This window comes from Truncatella angustata (genome assembly GCF_020726525.1).
Source record: "Truncatella angustata strain MPI-SDFR-AT-0073 chromosome Unknown BKA67scaffold_2, whole genome shotgun sequence".
Classification (NCBI taxonomy): domain Eukaryota; kingdom Fungi; phylum Ascomycota; class Sordariomycetes; order Amphisphaeriales; family Sporocadaceae; genus Truncatella; species Truncatella angustata.
This window is the reverse complement of record NW_025763382.1, coordinates 6,598,837-6,618,635: the sequence shown is the minus strand read 5'-3', so window position 1 is coordinate 6,618,635 and position 19,799 is coordinate 6,598,837. Positions and strand designations below refer to the sequence as shown.

General features: G+C 49.0%; 8 protein-coding genes across 8 annotated transcripts; 4 read left to right on the top strand and 4 right to left on the bottom strand.

The window, feature by feature from the left end:
- The first annotated feature begins 1,030 nt into the window (after positions 1-1,030).
- BKA67DRAFT_557557 (uncharacterized protein) lies at positions 1,031-2,481 on the top strand. The gene has a single exon (XM_046102270.1). It carries the CDS (start codon positions 1,236-1,238, stop codon positions 2,157-2,159), a length of 924 nt encoding a protein of 307 aa, XP_045962500.1. The 5' UTR covers positions 1,031-1,235; the 3' UTR covers positions 2,160-2,481.
- A 1,399-nt stretch (positions 2,482-3,880) lies between these two features.
- Positions 3,881-5,785, top strand: BKA67DRAFT_689427 (TAP-like protein-domain-containing protein; the record flags this gene model as incomplete). Its single annotated transcript, XM_046109095.1, has 6 exons — positions 3,881-4,280; positions 4,331-4,372; positions 4,439-4,698; positions 4,752-4,869; positions 4,930-5,587; positions 5,666-5,785. The coding sequence occupies exons 1-6, from the start codon at positions 3,952-3,954 to the stop codon at positions 5,783-5,785; spliced, it is 1,527 nt and encodes a 508-aa protein (XP_045962499.1). The 5' UTR covers positions 3,881-3,951.
- A 1,082-nt stretch (positions 5,786-6,867) lies between these two features.
- BKA67DRAFT_601821 (C-24(28) sterol reductase) lies at positions 6,868-9,181 on the bottom strand. The gene is made up of 4 exons (XM_046105333.1): positions 7,861-9,181; positions 7,401-7,808; positions 7,190-7,331; positions 6,868-7,126 (listed from the first exon to the last, which is right to left on the bottom strand). Exons 1-4 carry the CDS (start codon positions 8,697-8,699, stop codon positions 7,115-7,117), a joined length of 1,401 nt encoding a protein of 466 aa, XP_045962498.1. The 5' UTR covers positions 8,700-9,181; the 3' UTR covers positions 6,868-7,114.
- A 190-nt stretch (positions 9,182-9,371) lies between these two features.
- Positions 9,372-11,689, top strand: BKA67DRAFT_209922 (fungal-specific transcription factor domain-containing protein). The gene is made up of 2 exons (XM_046095481.1): positions 9,372-10,519; positions 10,678-11,689. Exons 1-2 carry the CDS (start codon positions 9,440-9,442, stop codon positions 11,452-11,454), a joined length of 1,857 nt encoding a protein of 618 aa, XP_045962497.1. The 5' UTR covers positions 9,372-9,439; the 3' UTR covers positions 11,455-11,689.
- Positions 11,690-13,229: 1,540 nt separating this feature from the next.
- Positions 13,230-14,000, top strand: BKA67DRAFT_656465 (peptidase A4 family-domain-containing protein; the record flags this gene model as incomplete). Its single annotated transcript, XM_046106943.1, has 1 exon — positions 13,230-14,000. The coding sequence occupies one exon, from the start codon at positions 13,230-13,232 to the stop codon at positions 13,998-14,000; it is 771 nt and encodes a 256-aa protein (XP_045962496.1).
- Positions 14,001-14,711: 711 nt separating this feature from the next.
- Positions 14,712-16,136, bottom strand: BKA67DRAFT_209910 (uncharacterized protein). The gene is made up of 2 exons (XM_046095480.1): positions 15,764-16,136; positions 14,712-15,706 (listed from the first exon to the last, which is right to left on the bottom strand). Exons 1-2 carry the CDS (start codon positions 15,992-15,994, stop codon positions 14,924-14,926), a joined length of 1,014 nt encoding a protein of 337 aa, XP_045962495.1. The 5' UTR covers positions 15,995-16,136; the 3' UTR covers positions 14,712-14,923.
- A 129-nt stretch (positions 16,137-16,265) lies between these two features.
- Positions 16,266-17,557, bottom strand: BKA67DRAFT_557550 (uncharacterized protein). Its single transcript, XM_046102269.1, has one exon. It carries the CDS (start codon positions 17,286-17,288, stop codon positions 16,629-16,631), a length of 660 nt encoding a protein of 219 aa, XP_045962494.1. The 5' UTR covers positions 17,289-17,557; the 3' UTR covers positions 16,266-16,628.
- A 643-nt stretch (positions 17,558-18,200) lies between these two features.
- BKA67DRAFT_635600 (uncharacterized protein) lies at positions 18,201-19,615 on the bottom strand (the record flags this gene model as incomplete). Its single annotated transcript, XM_046105658.1, has 2 exons — positions 18,494-19,615; positions 18,201-18,434 (listed from the first exon to the last, which is right to left on the bottom strand). The coding sequence occupies exons 1-2, from the start codon at positions 19,364-19,366 to the stop codon at positions 18,201-18,203; spliced, it is 1,107 nt and encodes a 368-aa protein (XP_045962493.1). The 5' UTR covers positions 19,367-19,615.
- Between the last annotated feature and the right edge of the window lie 184 nt (positions 19,616-19,799).

The following is a 19,799-nucleotide window of genomic DNA, read 5'->3' as shown; positions in this document are numbered from 1 at the left end:
ATCTACGTAGTATGTTGATTCTTGGTGTGAACCGGACGTGGGGCCAATGCAGTAGCGCATACAGCTATTATCATGTTCAATTCAGCAGATCCGGTAGTGTGTAAAACTGAAGAGGTTATACGGATGAGATACGCTATTTTCGATGGCCACGAGACTGGGTGAAATGGCATGAGCTGGAGCGCTCCATGGTATTTCAACATCTTCGTATTTTGTTTTCAAACCTCTGGTGTTGCCTGAAACGCTTCAATCCCGACAATTAGACTGAAATATAATCCAATCCTAAAGTAGGAAACATCTATAGTTCACAGAGGCTGGTTTAAGCAAGAATCCTGCAGTCTCACCGTGCAACCCGAGCTTATCCTGCCGCAGCTCTCATTTCTACCGAGAGACGCAACATGGTGCTTCGCAATGACCAGCATAGAAATATACACACGAACCAGAGCAGGGCTGGATTGTGCACATCAGCATGTATAAGCTACTAGATGCCGTGCCACTCACCGAAGGACATACTCTACACAGAAATTTTATGACTATTTGGGGAACGTATGATAGACCGTGCTTGTTTAGACACGAACTTGCCAGCCCCGGCTGGGTACGGGCCATGCTGCTAGGGGACTGCTACAACGGGAGAATGCCATTGGGAGACGTAAGGTGCACAGATGCCTTCAGTGCTGAGAACGTGGAGGAAGCGAGAAACAGGCCATCAAGGAAGTCGCGCAGAGTAAACGAATTTCACGTGGTTCAGATCAGATCCTAGTGATACCAGAATCGCCTTGGGTATTGACGATTAACGACAGTAAAGAAGGAACCATGTCAATACCATGCCTTATGCTTTGTGTATTTGATAAACAATACCCCGTGGTTGTGGACTGCTTGATGATATAAAATAAATGCAGAATTGTATCCAAATAAGTACATTTTATTTGCAATCACCATCATGTCGCTATCATATTCACAGATTCCAAAAGTTGCAGTGCTGAAACCCCACTGTCAGATTTTACCGGAGGATTGTCTCGGCCCCGATTCCTACCGGTAATAAACCGGGTAGCCTGCCCGAGTCGTATGACTTTGACAGAGTCCATGATCTTGCTATTACATTATTCTGGATCTAGCTAGACCTGGATGCTCTCGTTGAATATCTCTAAATTGGCATTAGAGAGGGAGGACAACGGCCATATACCACGAGGACCTAATACAAATACTCTTACTTTCACACAGTTAATAGCTGCATCACAATGGCATTCATTCGTCGACGGCCGCTCATATCGCTTTCCACTGGTCTATGCGCCTTGGGAGGGAGCTGGCTCTATGTTCGGGCGCGCGATCTCGAACGAAAATGTCCTTCGATCTCTGTACAGCAGATACCTCGAGGCAGCGCTTGTCAACATTTCATCGAGACTGTAGGGGAACCCCTCGGGACAACCTTGAACTCTTCGTATCAGCCACGATTGGTAGCCGCGTGGACCGGTACGAGACGGGACCGCTGGGTGCCGTACTGTGTTGCCATCCAGAAAGAAGTACCGCTTTCTATATTCTCTGCTTACGGGACGGAGGAAAACGATGCCAAGAGCCTGGCGACGCAGCTCATGCGAGCTTTTTGTGATGCGAGAGCGAAAAGACCAGAGTCCGTACATTTGTTCAAGGATGATATTGTGTGTTCGTCTTTTGAGCCGGGAACACCACTCTACGGCAAGGCAAATGGCCTGTCGACAAATGTGCTGGGCGTATGGAGCATGAGGGGCGGGTCTGACATCTCGCCACCTTCCGTCTCGCTGTCGCGTTCATACCCCGTGGCCGAGTTTCCTACCAACGAAGAAGCAATCAGAACTGCTTCCGGGGACTCCGCGGGCATCGTGACTTTTTGGAGCTTTCCTAGCCATGTCGCCAGCGTCGCGGACAAGGCTGCTTCTTATGGTTACCCATGGCGGTTCATGCTGGGCGGCTTCCACGAGTTGATAGTGGAGAAAAGCTCTGAGGATACTGCGAGGATTACATATGTGATGCTTGAGTGTTATCACTTGTATCCGAATGGCCAGGCAGAACCGGACTTCAAGACGACTCCTCAGTGGACCCAGAAGCTGCATCGACTGTACGCGCAGGATCTCCTCGAAAAAGCGGTGCAGCACATTGATTTGTGTCAGAGAGCCGCAGAGCGGTAGCCGAACGGTACCTTTTAAAGTAGCTGGTTGACAATGTACACTGAGTTATGAGAATTTGGCCAGCGTTCAAGACTCCTTCTAGCGGTGCTTCGACACGTTTATAGCCGTGACGCATACAGCTTCCTGGCACATGATTCGTTAAGAATTGCGTGTAACTAACGTTGAAGTGGAGCTCCAACATTCGCAGAACAATTCTTGTCATAGACAGTCTTAGTGGTCTATTTGAGTCTCAATGAGCAAGCTACTATGCTTCGAAATTCTACCGATTGTAAACCCATCGAAATTCCCCTCACTCCCCTTATTCCCCTCATTCACTTATACACCTTATCCAAAAAAAAAATACCTGTGGTTGGCGTCATAAGTGGCAGAAGTGTTTTCTTTTTTTTTTTTTTTTTTTACCAGCAGTGACCCAACCGAAGAAGTCTTGCTTGAGCTGAAATAACCAACATGAATAATCGAAAGTAGGGCCAGAGTGAACCAAGGTCTCGCTGCTAAAGACACGGTCGCAAGAGCTAGGGGAGAATCACAGTACTGCTGTGCTTATATGACGATAGCATCAAATTCAGCAATGATTTCACACGCCTCTTACCACCAGCAAGGCAATCTGCCTTTTCGTAACAGTCAGACCGGCGTGAAGCATTTTTGAAGTGTATATGCCAAGAGCCTCGTTCGGTAACGCTTAAATTTATGGTTGTGCGCAACAAATCTTGTCACTAAAGAGAAGTCGAATTGCCATACCGTTGCACATGGTCTGGGTGCAAAAAAATTACGTTGGAAGCTATGCATGCCCAGGCTGCCAGGTGAGGCGCAGGGGGGGCTGGCAAGCGTTGGGCACAAAAGTCGGGGGTACGTGTCTTGAACATTAAAATTTGGGGAAAGCTTCGTAAGTGTCAAATGGTAGTATGATAATCAAAATATGGTGGAAAAATAAAATACTTCAGAATCTAATTAATGAACATGCTACAATTACATAGTGTCTGGGAATAAGTGAGAATTAGTATAAGACGGGTCAACGGGCTGTTCCCTCGATGTTGCCTACCGGCTATCTATTTCGGACACCGCAGTAATACTATTCTAGTGCGGCGGGCCACCGATTTGTGCAGTGAGCTGTTCTCAATCGGAAGTCCTATGTCAAGGCATTTCAAAATCCTCTCACTAATTTTGGGAATACCCGAGTACCGATATTATCCTACTTGAGCAGTTCGACTGGCTTGAATTAAGATGAGTCAAGCTGGGTAGCGTCATGCAAATAATCACCCGAATGTTGCGCGAGAAAGCGACGAATGAACCATTCAGACTCACTCCATACGGCGTAAAGAAAGTGCCAATTGGCCGATCGGAAGTTCAGATGTTGCTCTATATAAGTGGGCACAGTCGTGCATGGCTCAACATGCTGACTTTGTCCAAAAGCGGTAAAACGATGTACACAATACTTCTATACTCCCGATCTGGTTAGGGCTCTCAGCCAAATAGTCGTCCTTCAGTGCACAGCCGCAGTCAGCACGGTCTGATCACGTTCCTGCTATACCATGGAAGAAGGCCATAACAAGAAACCGATCAACATGGTAAGCGTAATTTCACTGGCAGCTTGCCGAAGTATTGTTACTCGATGTAAGCCATTGGGAAATTGAGTTTAGTTCAACCCGGCCGTTCGTGCTTTTTCCAATTCCCTTGACGAGGCACAGCCATCGGCCGTGAGAGGTATAAAGAGCTCCTGGACACTACCTACCCTATGCTGTAAATCAACTTCGCAAACTCGACAGCACATTTAATCTACTTTTAAAAGCCTTTTATGATGATGAGAAACCAGCTGGCTTTGCTGGTTGCCTTTGCCTGCGGCGCGATATCGAAGCCCCTGCACCATCGTTCTTCTCAGAATTCGACGTCTGGAAATATCAATTGGGGACCCTGCGCGTTCAACGGCACGCTACCGATAGAATGTGGTTCACTGGCTGTCCCGCTGGACTATACCGACTCCAGCGCCCACGAAACCTTGAGTCTCGCGCTAGTGAAAGTACCTGCGATCAATGCGCCCTCTCGAGGTAGTATATTGTTCAACTTTGGAGGCCCGGGCTATGAAGCCATCCAGAGTCTCGCAAGCCTCGGAGCATACCTTCAGAAGTATTTGCAGCCTTCTATTGACACAACGTTTTCCTCTAACACGACTTTAGCGTCACCGGTGGCTACCATGATTTGGTCGCTTTCGACCCACGGTCAGTGGACTTTTCTTTTCATACAAACCGCTAGGATCGCAATACATACTGACTGGAAGACCGCAGAGGTACGGGAGCTGCACTGGCTTATTCTTGTTTCGAGAGCAGCCTAGAGAGGACAATTGCTACCGCCACGTACCCTTTCCCTGTGGGTGATGCATACGATACTGTCATTGGCCAGTTGTGGGCCAGCTCCAAAGTCTTGGCAAACATATGTCATGAGAGAGCGCAGAATATATCCGGACTCATTGGTACCGCCTTCGTCGCGAGAGACTTGATGCAGGTTGTCGATGCCATCGAGGAAGACGGTCTGCTTCGATTCTGGGGTAAGGCTCATGAGTGAACCGAGGGGTCAATCGTCCGCTAACCTGATCGTAAGGTTTCTCCTATGGCTCGGTACTTGGTGAGACGGTAGCCGCTATGTTTCCCGACAGAATGGACAAGATCATTTTAGATGGGGTTGTGAATGGACATAACTACTATCACAGAACCGGCATGTAAGTGCAAGCAAACCCCACAGGCTTCGAGCACAAGCACGTTGGCTAATCTGCATAAAGTGATGTTGATCAGCTTTCAGCAGCCGATGCTACATTCACAGCAGCCTTGGGAGAGTGCATCAAAGCGGGAGACCGCTGTGCGCTGTCTCACTTGAACTCTACAGCAATCGATCTCCAAGTCACTCTCCTGGGTCTGGCCAACGACCTCAAGACGGCTCCAATCACGGTCAACACTACTATCATCGACTATAACTTCATTATGAACACCTACTATCTTTCAATCAAAGAGGCAGGCCTGTTCCAAGCCACGGCGCCGTTAATTTTGGATATCCTCAATCAGCAAAACTTAGAGGCCGTGGTTGAATTCTTTCAGCAAGCCTACTCGGGGATTGCCTTGGGCAACCCCGAGGCCTTATACGGAATCAAGGGCGGTGACACGATCCCGCGATACAGCAAGCTCGAAGACGTGATGCCAGATATCGAGCACACGAAACAGACCAGCCCTATCTTCTGGGGCCTCACCACGGCGCATAACACCCTCTACGCGCAGTGGCCGTTCGAGGCGAAGGAACGCTACACGGGTGACTTCAAGGTCAAAACCCGCAATCCTATCCTGTTCATCGGAAACACCTGGGACCCCGCGACGCCCCTTGTGTCTGCACACACAATGAGTGCCGCATTCGAGGGCAGTGTCGTGCTCGAGCAACACGGATTTGGGGTAAGTTGATATTTCTTAGTTCGCAGCCCTTCATTGTGGTTCGGCAAGCCTGTATGCTAACTCTTCGTGAACGGCTAGCATGCCTCATTGGGTCAGCAATCGGCATGCACCTCGAAGGCCATCAGCGACTACTTCGTCAATGGAATACTGCCACCACCCAACACGCTGTGCGAAGTGGAAAGCCAATTGTTCCCGTAAGGCTAGTCATGCTTTCATCATACGGCAGTTTACTGTGTGCAGAGGTAGAACATCTCACTTTATTTTTAACTGTACAATATCACGTCAGCCGCTTAAGATCATTGCTATGGTACACGTGTTACGGGCACCCCATTCATTGCCTTTAGAAATATCCTGCTAGAGTCGTTACATTCTGAGGAAGTAGTTTCATCTTCCTAATATTATATTAAATACTTTATACTACTGAATCATACTCAATCAGGCCCTGCGCGGCTACGTAGCTCTTCCAGTTGGTGCAAGTGCTGTTCAGCACATCATAGTCATAGCTGATCTCGTACTTCCGCTCCAGAATTTGCATGGCGAAACCTTCAGAGGTGTGCCAAGAAACGTAGCAGTGCTTTAATCAGGCTTAAAATGGATGTCAGTTGTTGGGCTTCGAGAAATATGGTCGGCTTGAGCCAACCGGAATGTGGAAGGGAGTACTTACGCCATGGGTTGTTGGTCTTGAAAGCAATGCCCAAGTAACTACTCTCCAGCATCATGGCGACATACCGTCCCGGGGTGTTATTCAACTGCAGGCCTGACCCGGTGTGATACTTTGTATAGTCTGAGGCGAGGACCCAAAAATCATGACCGTGCGGGTGCATGGGGTGGTCCTGTGCGAAGGGCGAGTGGCCATCCGCGTTGGGGAGCTGGATGACCTGCCACTTCGAAGTTCACGTGTCTTTGCCATCGGTGACCTGCATCAGCATGGGGTACTCGTAGGTAGTTTGGAAAGACGTCTTTTTCATCGTCCATATATTATACAACCTGGCAGAACTGAGACGGGATCTCGCTTCAATCACTGGTGAGAACTGGATTGCGAATGCCGCCTTTAGAAAAAAGACGTCCGCCAGCTCGCTTTACATCCGACCAGCAGCTAACTACTCGCTCGGCGTTCTCCCTATCACTCCTGCAGCTGACATCAACCGAACGGTCTCTGGCTGCGCTTTGTGTGCTACTCAGTTTGTGTAGAACAACAGCATTGAACTTGAGTCTCAGTTCTAGGCTTCGTCCACTACCGATACGGGTGTTTATCAGTTGACTTGGAACGAGAATGATGCCATGACCGACAGTGGTTTCCTAGTCGTCATTGAAGACGTTGGGAATTCTTGATTCAATACTATGGACTTTACTTGAGAATTCTTTTTGGAATTTGGTATGAGATGACGGTTGAGCAATTTTGTATTTCTCTAACTCATCAGGGGAATTGTACATATTATTTCCACGGCGCGACGCTGGTAGACGATGATGCGGTGATCACACCGGACTAGTCCTGCGCTATAAGTGGCCATCCATGCATGCCATCTTTCATATCAGGTACTATACATTGTTAGTATTGTTCAATAGAGACAAGTAATAAAATCTGTTGGAGTGGTTACTTACGGGTACATAAAGGTAAGGCACGGCTCTCTCATACTGCTTCCATGCTTCGCCGTACTTGTTCCTGCACTTATGGATGTCCCGCCTCGTACGGTGAAGAATCATGATACAGAAGAACACTGGATAGAACCAAGGTAAGGGACTTCTGCTAAAGTGTCAGTGGGAGGTTTGCTCGTATATTGGTCCGTGTCAAGCGCATGAGTGGACGACTTACTTGAAACCTGTAACCAACGCCCACGAGACTGCGAAGAACATGTCAGCTGTGTAATGTGGCTTGCGCACAACTCCGAACCAGCCATCGACCATAATTCGATCTCCGGTCGTCGTATCGATCGCCTTCGGATTCCGCACTACCAGCCATGGCAAGCGAGGCCAGGTGTTGCGATCCAGTAGCTGGCCTCGCTCCATCTGCCGAAATCCATTCTTCTGGCCGTTCGCAGTATCCCATACCCAGTAGAAGAACAGATAAGCCACAGCCAAGGCTCCCAGCGGCCATATGCCCCAATGGTACTCTGAGGGTTCATGGCTCGCCAAATACAAAGCGCAATGACAGTACGAGAAAGGAACACCGGCCATATTCCAAAATGTCAGCATGAATCCTAGCTTTTCGAAATACATATCCCTAATATCAAATCAGCATTAACTCAGGTACCCTCAAGCTAGAACAGACTTACCATGAAGTGATTATCAAATGTTCACCTTTAGCGCATGCATTTGCATACAGGAAATGTGCCATTACGATAAATGCGACTTCCTTCGAGACGTAACCGTATGATTCGTATTGACGGGCAGCTGCCGCAGAGCTGATTAAAAAGAGGATGAACCACGGTATCCGCACTTCGTAAAACATCTTCAAGTCGAGAATTCCAAGCCTGGGGTTGAGTTCAGCACCCATGAAGAAATCGTAGATTGCGTATCCGGTCAATCGGTGGGTCCTCTGGCCGATTATTGCAGACACATAGACAGCGATGCTGTTGATGAATCCGGAGAAGATGGCCACTGTCATGATAGGTCCAAACTCGTCAATGACAGTATAGAGAGGAAAGATCCCACTGATGTGAAGGAGGGTTGCGATGAGTATGGTGGTATAGAAGCTGATATAAGCGTTGCAGAAGTACTTCAATTGTCGTCCACCTTCGTGACGCAACTGTTTGCCATAACCCGTGACTCCAGGTAAGGTGTAGTAGAGTAATACTTCCAGGGCAAAGAACGACCAATATATGAGCCAGGCTTTGCGCGTTGGGTAAGCACCAGCGTATGCCAGACCGACCATATGCCGCACAAATTCTGTCCAAGATTCTCCGCCAGTTGGCAGTGGTAAGCGGCCATCGTAGTATTTGGCAGCAACAAACATGTACCACATGAGCAATGGGAATCCGACGATGAGTGCTGCATTCCCGAGAGAGCCACCAAACTCGAAGTGATTTAGGGGTACGCCCTCATCGTCAAGGACAGCATGTACTGTTGCTGATGGTGGCGCCAAGTCGGCTTTCGTACTATGGCGTCGCTTCATGGTAGTCAAGTTGAGGTAAACTGATGATGGTCTGGGTGGTGAGTACGTTGAGATTGGCCAGACTGTGCATAGGTAGGGTGCCAAGAATTACGCTTCCGCCTGTATTATAAGCGGAGGTTGATGGTAGAACCAGAGTGAGCTCAATTCAGTGGTGGCAGATGGGGTTATATATTATGTTAGAGGAAGTCCAGCATCCAGATCTTCGAAATGAATTCATCTCCTCTGACTGGAGCACCCTGGCTCTCGTGGCAAGCTGCCGAACATCATCTCATGTAACAAATTAATGTCACGGTTCATGAGAGCGAGTGCCAAGTGTTTAGATGCTCAAGTTGTTAGCCCATAGCTGTGGTCAGGAAGGACACAGCGAGCAAACCAATGGCATGATGCGCTAGTCGAATGATATTATTTCTGTTTAGGTAAAGTGCATAGTACGTTGAATAACCAAAGCGAATTAATCCAAGTCATTATTTGGCTTGGCAAATACGCACAGAATCCGCGGTGGGCAATTGAAAGCGACCAAAAATAAGCTAAGTCGGCGTTGCCTTCCCTGGAATTTCTGTGCCCTCTCTTTTGGGACAGGGTCCACTGACTAGCCACTTTCGGCATAACACAAGCCTCTCCTTTTCGCAAGTGCTTTTGACGCCGAGACATTCTCGCTTCTGCTTGCCGTGGATTTATTTATCTGCTTAATTATTATCACCCGCACTCTACAATGTTCCGTCTCTCAATGCTCCAAATTTATGGATTATGGAAGCAAGCAACGTAAGAAGACCTTCACAGGATGCTGGACTTGTAGGTCCCGCCGGGTCAAATGCGATGAGCAGACGCCAAAATGTCAGAGGTGCAGGCTGTTCGGCGTCGAGTGCGAGGGTTATGGCGTACGACTTACCTGGTTAACCAGCCAGCGTGAAGGACACTTCAGTGCCGAAGTCGACGAAGCCTCCCGGCCGAGACGCAACATGCGGGTATTTGACAATCCCGAGGCCTGCTTAGCTCCACTTTGGTCAGATCTTGAGGTTGATGCCATGCTAAATCGGATTGATGATTGTCCTTCCGAATCATCCAGGATTGAGCATGGCGTTTTCTCGGTCTTTCCAATGCAGCCGCCAAAGGCAGTGACCTCCATACTTGAGCTTGACACTCGCGGAAATTCGGGCGGCGACAGATCGGAGACTAGTACGGCGTCCCATCCGGCCAGTCTGCGGCCTGGCGCCAATTTGTCCAACAGTTCGACTATTCAAAATCAACTCAGCCTTGCTCAATGTTCCGTGGCCAATGCAGGCGACTTGAACTTAACAGCACTTGCGCATAACGCGAAGGAAATAGTAGCAGGCACCCTTACTGCTGAGAATGCCGAACTGCCATCGCAGGATCGTCATGGCCGTGGCAATGCGGCGGTGGACATCCATGACTTGGGTCGCACTAGCCCAGTACAGCCTATTGCACAGCAACCTCCGAGACACCTAGATATGCTCCAGATACCTTCTTCGGAGAAACGATTGATACACCACTGGGTTGCTTATACTAGTGGGAAGTTGGTCCTTGTCGACGAGGCCCATAACCCATGCCGATCAATGATGTTACCAATGGCCCTTAAAGGGCTCATGTCAAAGTGGAATGATTCTACAGCGGATATAGCTGTCTTTCACGCCATCTGTGCGGGTGCGGCCTATAATTTGTTCGAACTGGGCGGGAGAAAATCCGATGAAGACAAGGCCCTTGCTTGGAGGCATGATGAACTAGCCATCCACCATTTGCGGCACAACCTTGTCCAAGCCGACCAACAACGCACCCAGTCTTTGGGTATGGCAATCATGGCAGTAAGCAACTTTCAGAATCGTTTGCTATTTTTTCTAGCATGTCTACAGACCAGATATTGCCTATCGAAGTCAATTGTTTCTTGATGATTTTTTTATAATGCTCCCAAAGACCCCTTAGCCCATCCTAGAGGAACAATTACTAACTCCGAATGCTGTAGTGCATAACCATCGAAGCTATCTCTGGCAACACGAGCCGGTGGAGAACCCATCTTGATGGTGCCTTAGCATACCTTAGTGAGTTACGGCAGACGGTGATCGGCTTAGAGGTTTCGCTGGCCTTCCAGATCCACCTGGTCCCCATGGCAATATTCTGCGGGTATCAAGTGCCAGCTGAGCTCAAAACCTTTTTGGAAGACGATGCAGAGAAGCTCGAACTTTCTTTTCCGTACTACGGAATATCACAGTCGTTCCTGAGACATCTAGATTACATCAACACATTTGCATCTTCAACCAGCACACCTAATCAGAATGAGCTAGACGCCATTGAGCTTCAGCTTTATCTAGACTTTCCTTCGAACAGCGGTGGTACACAATCGGCGGCTCACACAGCTATATTACACTATATGACGCAGGCCTTTTACTATGCATTGTTGGTATACTACCAGCGGTCTGTTCAACGCGCGGCGATCTCTTCTGTGCACACGCTTGTTGAGAAGGGTCTGCTGCAACTGGAAGCAATCGAAGCTGCAACGAAGGGGACATCAGGTTCGGTTATGATGTGGGCACCTCTCGTGTTGGGTGCGGAATGCAGCACCACGGACCAGCAACGCCGGATGCGAAGCTGGTTTGCGATAAAAAGAAGACTTGGCTTCAGAAACATTATCATCCTGGAGGAAATGATATACGACATATGGGAAAAGCGAGCACGCGGTGATGAACAGACTACCTGGCAAGACTTGATTGTCAAAGATAGGTTTGACGTCTTTCGACTTTGATGCTGGTTTAATATAGCCCGGGATTGGATGAACCTCAACATATCTCACATTTACCTTAGCCTCAGGAGCGTAAAGTTCCGGAGCTGACTCGAAAGGCTTAAAAATAGTGGCACTCAAGTCAATGTGTCTTTCACTTGGCAAGTAAATACGACTCACCTTCATAAAAAACCGATGGATTCAAAATTCGTTGCGACCGAATGATATCGATGGCCACCCGTTTCCCAAATGCGGTTGTGAACGCACCATTGTTCAACTGGTTTGTAAGACGAAGGGCGATTAGTGTGAGAAGTGTCTTAGCTCTTGAACTTTTTTGAAATAAGCAGATTTGATAAGAACCAAGCACAGAAATATACGATCAGATGCCTCCAACCCAGCACTTTCACTCGTGTCTACCGGAGCAATCGCTTGACTCATCGTTATCCACTCATTTACCAATATCCATTATTATCACATCGTGCTATACGAAGAATTAAGTTCCGACCTGGACGATGCCGGTGGAGGCATCATGAATGGAACAGTCATGTATAGGCGCTTGGCCAATTTGAGAAGGACACACGGCTCCTTCCCGGGCGGTCGGCAAGGCATTTACACTGCCCCAATGACGAGGCTCTGCGTTGATGGACAGCACTGTTCGAGATAGCCAAGGAGCCAAGATCTGGGGCACGGGGATGGTATGCTAGGCACTGGCTGCGTAGTGGGTCGTCACTAGCTGGATGGTAAGCCATGAAGATTGGCCGGTTAGAACCGACGCTAGAACCTGAGCTGGTTCCATTCCGAGCACTCACGGTACTGATTCCGGACACGAATGCTACTCTGGTCAGACACCTTCTCTAATCGTCCTAAGAGATGTTTTCCAGAAACGCTCTAAGTTCTAACAGGTGAAGATCGCCAAGTAATATCCGTCGCTAGGCTTAAAAACAAGCTTATCTTGGCATGAAATAAGCTTTCCTCAATTTGCAGGGTGCAGATTAGCGACTGCAATGCCACCTAACGAACCTCCAACTCCGGCCAAGCAGAACAATTCGGAGGTGGTCTTGAGATCTGTATAGCGACTTGCAGTTATTGATTCAACTTCGATGTCGATTTAATGGTTGCGAAATCAACTTTTCGGAAGTTTACATACGAATGAAACGGCCGTGAAAGAACGAATATGTCCTGAGTTCATGATGCCAGCCCAACACTTGAGATGGAGAACCAGGTGGGCGCTAGAAAGCTGACATTTCCAGTTGTGGGACTGCTTTTACATCCTAATTGGCCAGTCACCCATCCCATTGCCCAACCCCTGAACGGCTAAATCCCCTTGCCGTTTGACGTTGATCACGCAAACCAGCGTGGTTAATCCAAACGAGACTGCCGATGGACCGGCCATGCGTCCCTTTTCAACCGCAGATTACTAGCCCGAGAAACTGCAGAGAGCCCCATGGCAAAGATGGATTCCTTCCGCCCTCATGGGATATCACCTTCTCAACTAAGTATAATCTTCTCAAGAGAATGATCCAGATATCATGACACGACTGCATGAATATGCCTCATTCGAGTCACATGTCACCTGCGAAAGAGGGAATAGCTTCTAGTCTAGTTCATGGTCGACAGTCTCACGTTATGTCAACACTGATTACGACTTCCGATCATGATGTTTATAAATACTATAATGCCAGCGAGCTTTCGTAGCTTTGATTTCCCAGGACAGTCTCCGAGAACCAAGCCTCAGAACCCTCAATCTCCTGCCAAGCCTTGCCATCTTGCCTCCTCCGCTCCATTGCTCAATCGTTACAATGAAGTACACCTTCGCTCTCCTTGGCGCTGCCGCCCTTGCGGCCGCTCTGCCTCAGCCTGCCCAGGAGGTTGACATTGCCGGACGATTCGCCCGCCGCAATGGAGCACGCTCCGCCCGTCCTCAGCACATTTCGGCCCCCAACATGCGCAACACTAGCTACCCCCAGTACTCCAGCAACTGGGCTGGTTCCGTTCAGATCGGCAAGGGCTTCACCAAGGTCGTTGGCACTATCACTGTCCCCAGTGTCTCTGGAGACAGCGATTCCGCTGCCTCCGCATGGGTCGGCATTGACGGTGACACTTGCAGCACCGCCATTCTCCAGACTGGTGTCTCTTTCTACGGAGACGGCACATTCGACGCCTGGTACGAGTGGATTCCCGATTACTCTCACTCCTTCTCGAACTTCGACATCAGCGTCGGTGATAAGATCTACATGGAGGTTGATGCTTCGTCCAAGACAAAGGGTGTCGCTATCCTCGAAAACTTGACCACTGGTCAGAAGGTCACCCACACTTTCACCAGCACTCCCTCCACTCTCTGCGAGACCAACGCTGAATGGATTGTTGAGGACTTCGAGTCTGGTGGTAGCTTGGTTCCCTTCGCCGACTTTGGTTCCGTGACTTTCACCGGTGCCTCGGCTACCGGATCTGCTGGCACTGTCACTCCTCAGGGCGGTACTATCATCGATATCAGGGACTCCAGCAGCAGCCAGGTCCTTACTGACTGCAGCACTTCTGGTGGCTCGCTCACCTGCAAGTACACTGGCTAGACAACCTGCGGCAGCATGCTAGATGTTGTGAGCTAATACCAACATCGGGTTTCACGAGGGCTCAGGAGGTACGATGAAGCGGAGGACTTTGAAGGATTCAGCATTCTTGGGAAGAGACGGACTTAGCTAAAGCGAGGGCGCCCTAGAGATAGCCAATAGAATCCTTCGTTAAAGTGCTCTTCATGTTGTTGTTCACATAAAGTATCCATGTAATTTGTAGTTGATGATGAATTATTATTACTATCCCTGGCATTCTCCGATTTCTAACGCCCACCTGAGAGACACAACGATTGCAGTAGTTGTACATGAGCCTTATGATAATGATATGACCATAATTACCTAGTGTTGTTCTTTTATTCTCAAGTAAGGCTCCTTTCAGCGACCAGATCACCCACTCGACTCAAAAGACTTCTTGTTATATTTTGTATTATAGTAGGTCAGCCTGTAGTAAGAAGGTTACGAATATAGGGGACGTGCTTGATATTAGTTCTACCACTTAACGCTGAGACTTCAATGATTAAACCCGTAATTTCCTACCACAATGTTCCCCAGACCCCGGAATACCAATGATGCCACACTCTTGTTGATGGGCGTTCGACGTTGTTTGGTAAACAACAAGATGGTGAAGTGGCAGCACGTTCGGCGAAAATCCTGCTCTGCACCAAGGTATCTTTGCCTAAGTGATCAATAATATCACGTCTGGATTTAAGAAACTCTGGTCTTCCAGATATCAATATTTCCTACCATAACATCTGGATCTTCATGTTTAATACTCCTTCAATATGCCACAACGCCAATTACTTCGCCTTGTTTCCTTAGCCAATAATTTCATGGTATTACAAATGATATGAGATGAGCCGCGACGTATCGAGGTATACAATGCTCTTAGGTTCAAGAGGTGGAGAATTTGGTGTACTTCAGCTCTATACCCCCTGGCTCAACCCTTTCTCGACATCGGCGTCTTTCACCTGCTTCTTGCCATCCTGAGTCTGCTCGCCGACCCGTGTGCGTGCAGACTTCCTCGCCTGGGCCTTGACAATGCTGGCAACGAACAGCGAGAACAGCAACACTGCAAAACTGATGAAGAACCTCGCAGCACCGCCACCAACGTCGTCTTTCTTCAAGGACCGATAGATAAAACACTGGCTCACGATCCAGCCGGCACACAGCCCAAACTGCACCAGCCTGATCCAGAAGACGATTCTTGGGTCCGCCACGACGCACCCATAGGTGTAGAGTTCCTGGATCTTGGAAGGGTTTCCGATGGTGAGTATTCCGTGTCGCCAGCGCGGGCTGACGTCGCTGTTCTGCATCTGGTCAAAGCCGGCATCCTTCAGGAACCCGACAAAACTCTCAAACGTTACGGCGCGGCCCTCGCTGTTCTGCGCGGGGATCAGACCGGCTTCTTGGCTAACCGCGATGTTGAAGTCCGTCTCGGAGCGGATGAGTGCTGCGTATGTCCGCATGAAACCACAGGCGCTGATGTAGAGATCGTGGTTCGACTCTGGACCGGAGTTGCACTTGAGCCAGTCCCAGAATGCCGTGGATAAAAAGTAGATGGGCAGAGGTTGGATGTACAACTGGACTGGGGTTGTGGTAGTGCGGGTCAGATGAAGGTCGGGGTGTGTAGCTGTCTTCAGAGCGTATTCGTTGATGGTAGTGAGCACATGCAGCGGCGGGAGCGGACTAGCTATCGAGTCTTCTGTCTAAAAAGTTGAGTCAGAACTTGAGTCGTTGGTGTAAATAACATCGTTAAAACTTACGAAAGAATCCACGGTTATTAATCGACGTAGGACTTCGATGGTTGAGACCTGATGCGCCTTCCGGAGCTGAACCGTCAGCTCATCGCTATTCAAAGACATCCATGGCTGAGACGGTAGATGCGTCTGGCCATCCAGGCGTAACAGTTTTCTGGTGGATGAATCATATGATAACGAGGACTCGAGCCCCTGCTGCGGGTATGCAGGGGGGTCAACCTCTGATGTGCTAGTCATTGCGTCGATGAAACTTGTAATGATTGTGGTAGATCGAGAAACGTGAGAATCGATGAAAGACGAACGTCAGTTCTTAAGAACCACATATCAACAAGGCAAATCACATCATTCTGGGGTATTGGAATAGACAAGGCTGACTTTTGGCAGATTTACATGCATCTCGGTCAACAAGGGTAGACTAGGCTCAGCCACATACCAATCAAGTGTATATACGGCACAGCGCCAAGGATCTCTACAGGGGTTCTCCGCATGCCTAAAATTCACGAAATCCCCTCGGTCGTCGTACATGGTTAACTCAAGACGAAGGAGTGCAGCTTGTAAGCAATAAAACAAAGCGAGCGGGCAACATATCCACCTCACCTCGAGACTGGCTGGGAATTAATGAGGAGGACGCATGTGTCTGAACTAGTGCCACAAATCAGATTGAAACCCAAGAAGCTTCTCGGTATGCACTCTATAACACCGCAGCAATGTTAAAGACTTCAACCTAATATCCCACAAGAAAACCCGTATCAACTACGCCATCTTTCCAAGCAGTTGATCATACCAAGAAATATACCATGAGCCATACTTAGTCAAGTTCACCAAATGCAATATTACAATCCCTATATCGAATGCCAATCCATCCACGAAATCATTTCAAATTTTGCTGCTGGAACACACCAGCATTCAACTTTCGCAATATAGCCTGCTCCCACCGCTCGACCCTGCGATCCTCCCCGGACTTGATGACTTCCTTGTATTTCAGAAACCCGTTTATCTGTCCAAAGGCGTTGTAGACAGTCAAAGCCGCCACCACCTCCGTCGCAAAGACACTGAAGCTAACAGTCCAACATTCTGCCGCAAAGGGGCCGCCAGGCGATTGGAGCCATACGAGGGCCCAGCAGATCGCGAGCACCGCCCAGAGAGCCCCCAGGTGGCTCCATGGCATCTTCGGCGGCTCCATCAGCAACCGACCGTGCGTGTGTGCCTCCGCGGCCCGATCAGAGTGGGTTTGCCGCAGCAGGCCATACCTGTATCTTCCGGTGATATACCGATCCGCGGACTTGTGAAACCCCATCGACGTCATGAACTCGACAAAGTCCTCGAAGAGGATCTGCTGGCCGTCGGTTCTGTGAGATGGTATGAGGTTGTTGGCCGTGGCTGCAGTGAAGTCGGCCCTGGTTCTGATCAGGTCCGCCCACGAGCGCATGAAGTCCTGTGCACATTCGTAGATCGGATCACGACCAGTGGTAAGTGCGTCTCTCAAGTCCAGGGCTGAGGAGAGCCATTTCCAGAAATCGCTGCTGAGCATGTAGAGCGGTATGGGCTGGAGAAAGAGAAGCTCGTCATAATAGGAAATGGTATAGCTCAAGTGCAAATTGGGGTTGGTCGTTAGCTTTGGGACAGCATCGAACTGGCTGGTCTTGCCGGGTCCTACCAGCTCGCTCAACGGTTGGATTCTTTGTGGTTTGGTCTAGTAGCAATTAATTAGTAAGACACCGACATATATATTATTAGAGAGTAAGAGAGAGAGCTTGTACAAAGTAGTTGATTCTCAGGAAATGAGACAGCGTTTTGATATTTGCAGTCTGGTGAGATTTACAGATATCTGCCAACAGGCTCTCACAATTTGTCATTGAGAACCATGGCTGCGATGGCAAGTATGTTTTGCCATCCCCTCTATACAATTCACCAGTCAGTGGGTCCAAGCACAGGTCTGTCTCGATGTTTTGTGAAAACTTTGGCGCCATCTTGCGGGTTGCATGTGTAGCTTTCATGATGGTAATTCGAAAGTGAAATCCCACTGGTACACTCGGGAAGAACGTTCATTTATATGTTTAAGCCTACTGAGCTATCGCACCAAAGGTTTTGTCGACCCAAAGAGCTTGAAAGTATGAATCTGACTCACCATGGACGTTTTGTTACGTTTCGACCATTGCCACAAGTGGTTCTCTCAGTTTGACTTTCCCACTTCCGCGGATGCAGGTCTTGCCCAATAACTTATTATACTGGATATCTCGGATCGTGCAACGCAAACTGCTAAGTGTCGCATATTACATTGCGTCATACCTACCACAAATACGGCTTATTCACAACACTGCCACCAATAAGATCTGTTCTAGGATACTTTTATAAGTTGATTCATATACGTTGATTATATCTATGTACACATGATCGGAGCACTGTTTCTCTAGCGCCGATGCACTGGCTTGCATTCCGTATATTACAAAGTGGCGAAGCCAAGCTCATATGCAGCTCCAAGGCTGACCTTGGCCAGCTCGAGAAGGTGAGGAAAGTTGACTGTCTCGAGCGTGTCTTCGGTGGTGTGCAGGTAAGGACTGGTGTCCTCAAAGGCAGACTCGCTGATCAGCGCAGCAGGGTAGCCGGCACTACGCGCTGAAGCATGGTCAGAGCAGGCATAGCCACACTTGGTGGAAACTACTGGCAGCTTGGTGTACTGAGAAAACCATGATTAGCTTGGTCTAATTTACCACCAGAAGAATACCATGAACTTACGGCTTTGATGCACTTTCCAATAAAGGTTGTCAGAGCGGTATCGACGTAGTCACTGAACAAACCGACAGTCTCGGTCGTTCCTGGTGCCACGTAACCAGCCATATCTTGGTTCAACATGGCCTTGACGACCTTTCCGGACGATTTATAGCTGTTGAAGATAGCCTGGCTACCCAGCAAACCACCCTCTTCGGCTGAGTACCAGTGGAATTCAATGGTATTTGTTGCTTGGCCGGCAGCCACTCTTGAGTCGGTCAGAAGAACACGGAACGCCTCTAAGAGCTCCACAGTGGCTGATCCATCGTCATCAGCGCCAGGAGCGCGTCCGTTCTGCGGACTGCGCTGGTTGATGCTGTCCTGGTGCGCGCCGAGCACGACAACATTCGTCGTCTTACCGGGTATCGTGGCGATGATGCTGGACTGACCCCAGGTGTGAGTAAATGGCTCTGCCTTGACAGCAGCTGTAACGTTTGCGGCTGTGATGACGTTCTGGATCTGCTGGAGCAGCCAAGCCGAGGACTGCTGGCCGTAAGTAGACTTGTAGTAGCGGTTTTGGAAGTTGGAGAACGTTGTCAGCGTAGTCTTGAGGTTGTTCTGGTTCAAGCTGGGGATGAGGGCGTTGACAGCGGTGGTTTGTTGAACGGCCGTGGGATACGTGACGGCTGCCACCTTCACATCCGCCGCGTTCGGTCCCGTCTCGGTGATGTCGAAGAATCTGATACCTTGAGCCTTCAACTCATATTTCTCCGGCTCGGTCACCTCCTTCGTAACACCTGGTGCAAGCTCAATAGTGAACAATCTCTCGCGCACGTCAAGAGGAAGGGCTACAGCTGATGCCGCAAGGGCAGCCAAGGCGTAAAAGAGTGAGCGGACCATTATAGCGACCTTGACAGCTTAGGTAGACCTGCAAAAGAAAATCGAAAGAGGACAGAAAGCCCGTGGTTTTTCAACGACGGGGTGTCAACTACTCAAGTACTCCCAGAAAGGCTCGCGCTGGTGGATCTTTGATGAAGGATGTCACATTGCTTGAACTTTTGCCTCTGGACTCCGCGGTTCCGTTTAATATGGATGAGCGTAACGGGCGTCATCTTCATTATGGTCGAAACTGGCAGGCAACATAACTTCATGGCCAAATGATGGGGCAAGTGGATGAATGACTATCTATGAACAGCTAATGCGAGATGATAATTTGCGACTTTGTTGCTTGGCGGTGCGTTCAATAATGTTAGTGAGTTAAGCTTAACAGTCCTTGAGCCAATCATGGTAAATTTCACGATGGCTAGAAGACGGTTTGATGTACGAGCTTCCT

What these genes read in the sequence shown, in the direction of transcription:
- BKA67DRAFT_601821 (XM_046105333.1), bottom strand. Translation starts at nt 8,699, where the DNA reads ATGAAGCGACGCCATAGTACGAAAGCCGACTTGGCGCCACCATCAGCA. An exon ending in CATTTGATAATCACTTCATG is followed by an intron (nt 7,809 to 7,860) that starts GTAAGTCTGTTC and finishes ATTTGATATTAG; the next exon opens with GGATATGTATTTCGAAAAGC. An exon ending in GCGTTGGTTACAGGTTTCAA is followed by an intron (nt 7,332 to 7,400) that starts GTAAGTCGTCCA and finishes ACACTTTAGCAG; the next exon opens with AAGTCCCTTACCTTGGTTCT.
- BKA67DRAFT_209910 (XM_046095480.1), bottom strand. Translation starts at nt 15,994, where the DNA reads ATGACTAGCACATCAGAGGTTGACCCCCCTGCATACCCGCAGCAGGGG. An exon ending in TAATAACCGTGGATTCTTTC is followed by an intron (nt 15,707 to 15,763) that starts GTAAGTTTTAAC and finishes TCAACTTTTTAG; the next exon opens with ACAGAAGACTCGATAGCTAG.
- BKA67DRAFT_557557 (XM_046102270.1), top strand. Translation starts at nt 1,236, where the DNA reads ATGGCATTCATTCGTCGACGGCCGCTCATATCGCTTTCCACTGGTCTA.
- BKA67DRAFT_557550 (XM_046102269.1), bottom strand. Translation starts at nt 17,288, where the DNA reads ATGCTCAGCAGCGATTTCTGGAAATGGCTCTCCTCAGCCCTGGACTTG.
- BKA67DRAFT_209922 (XM_046095481.1), top strand. Translation starts at nt 9,440, where the DNA reads ATGGATTATGGAAGCAAGCAACGTAAGAAGACCTTCACAGGATGCTGG. An exon ending in TGGGTATGGCAATCATGGCA is followed by an intron (nt 10,520 to 10,677) that starts GTAAGCAACTTT and finishes CGAATGCTGTAG; the next exon opens with TGCATAACCATCGAAGCTAT.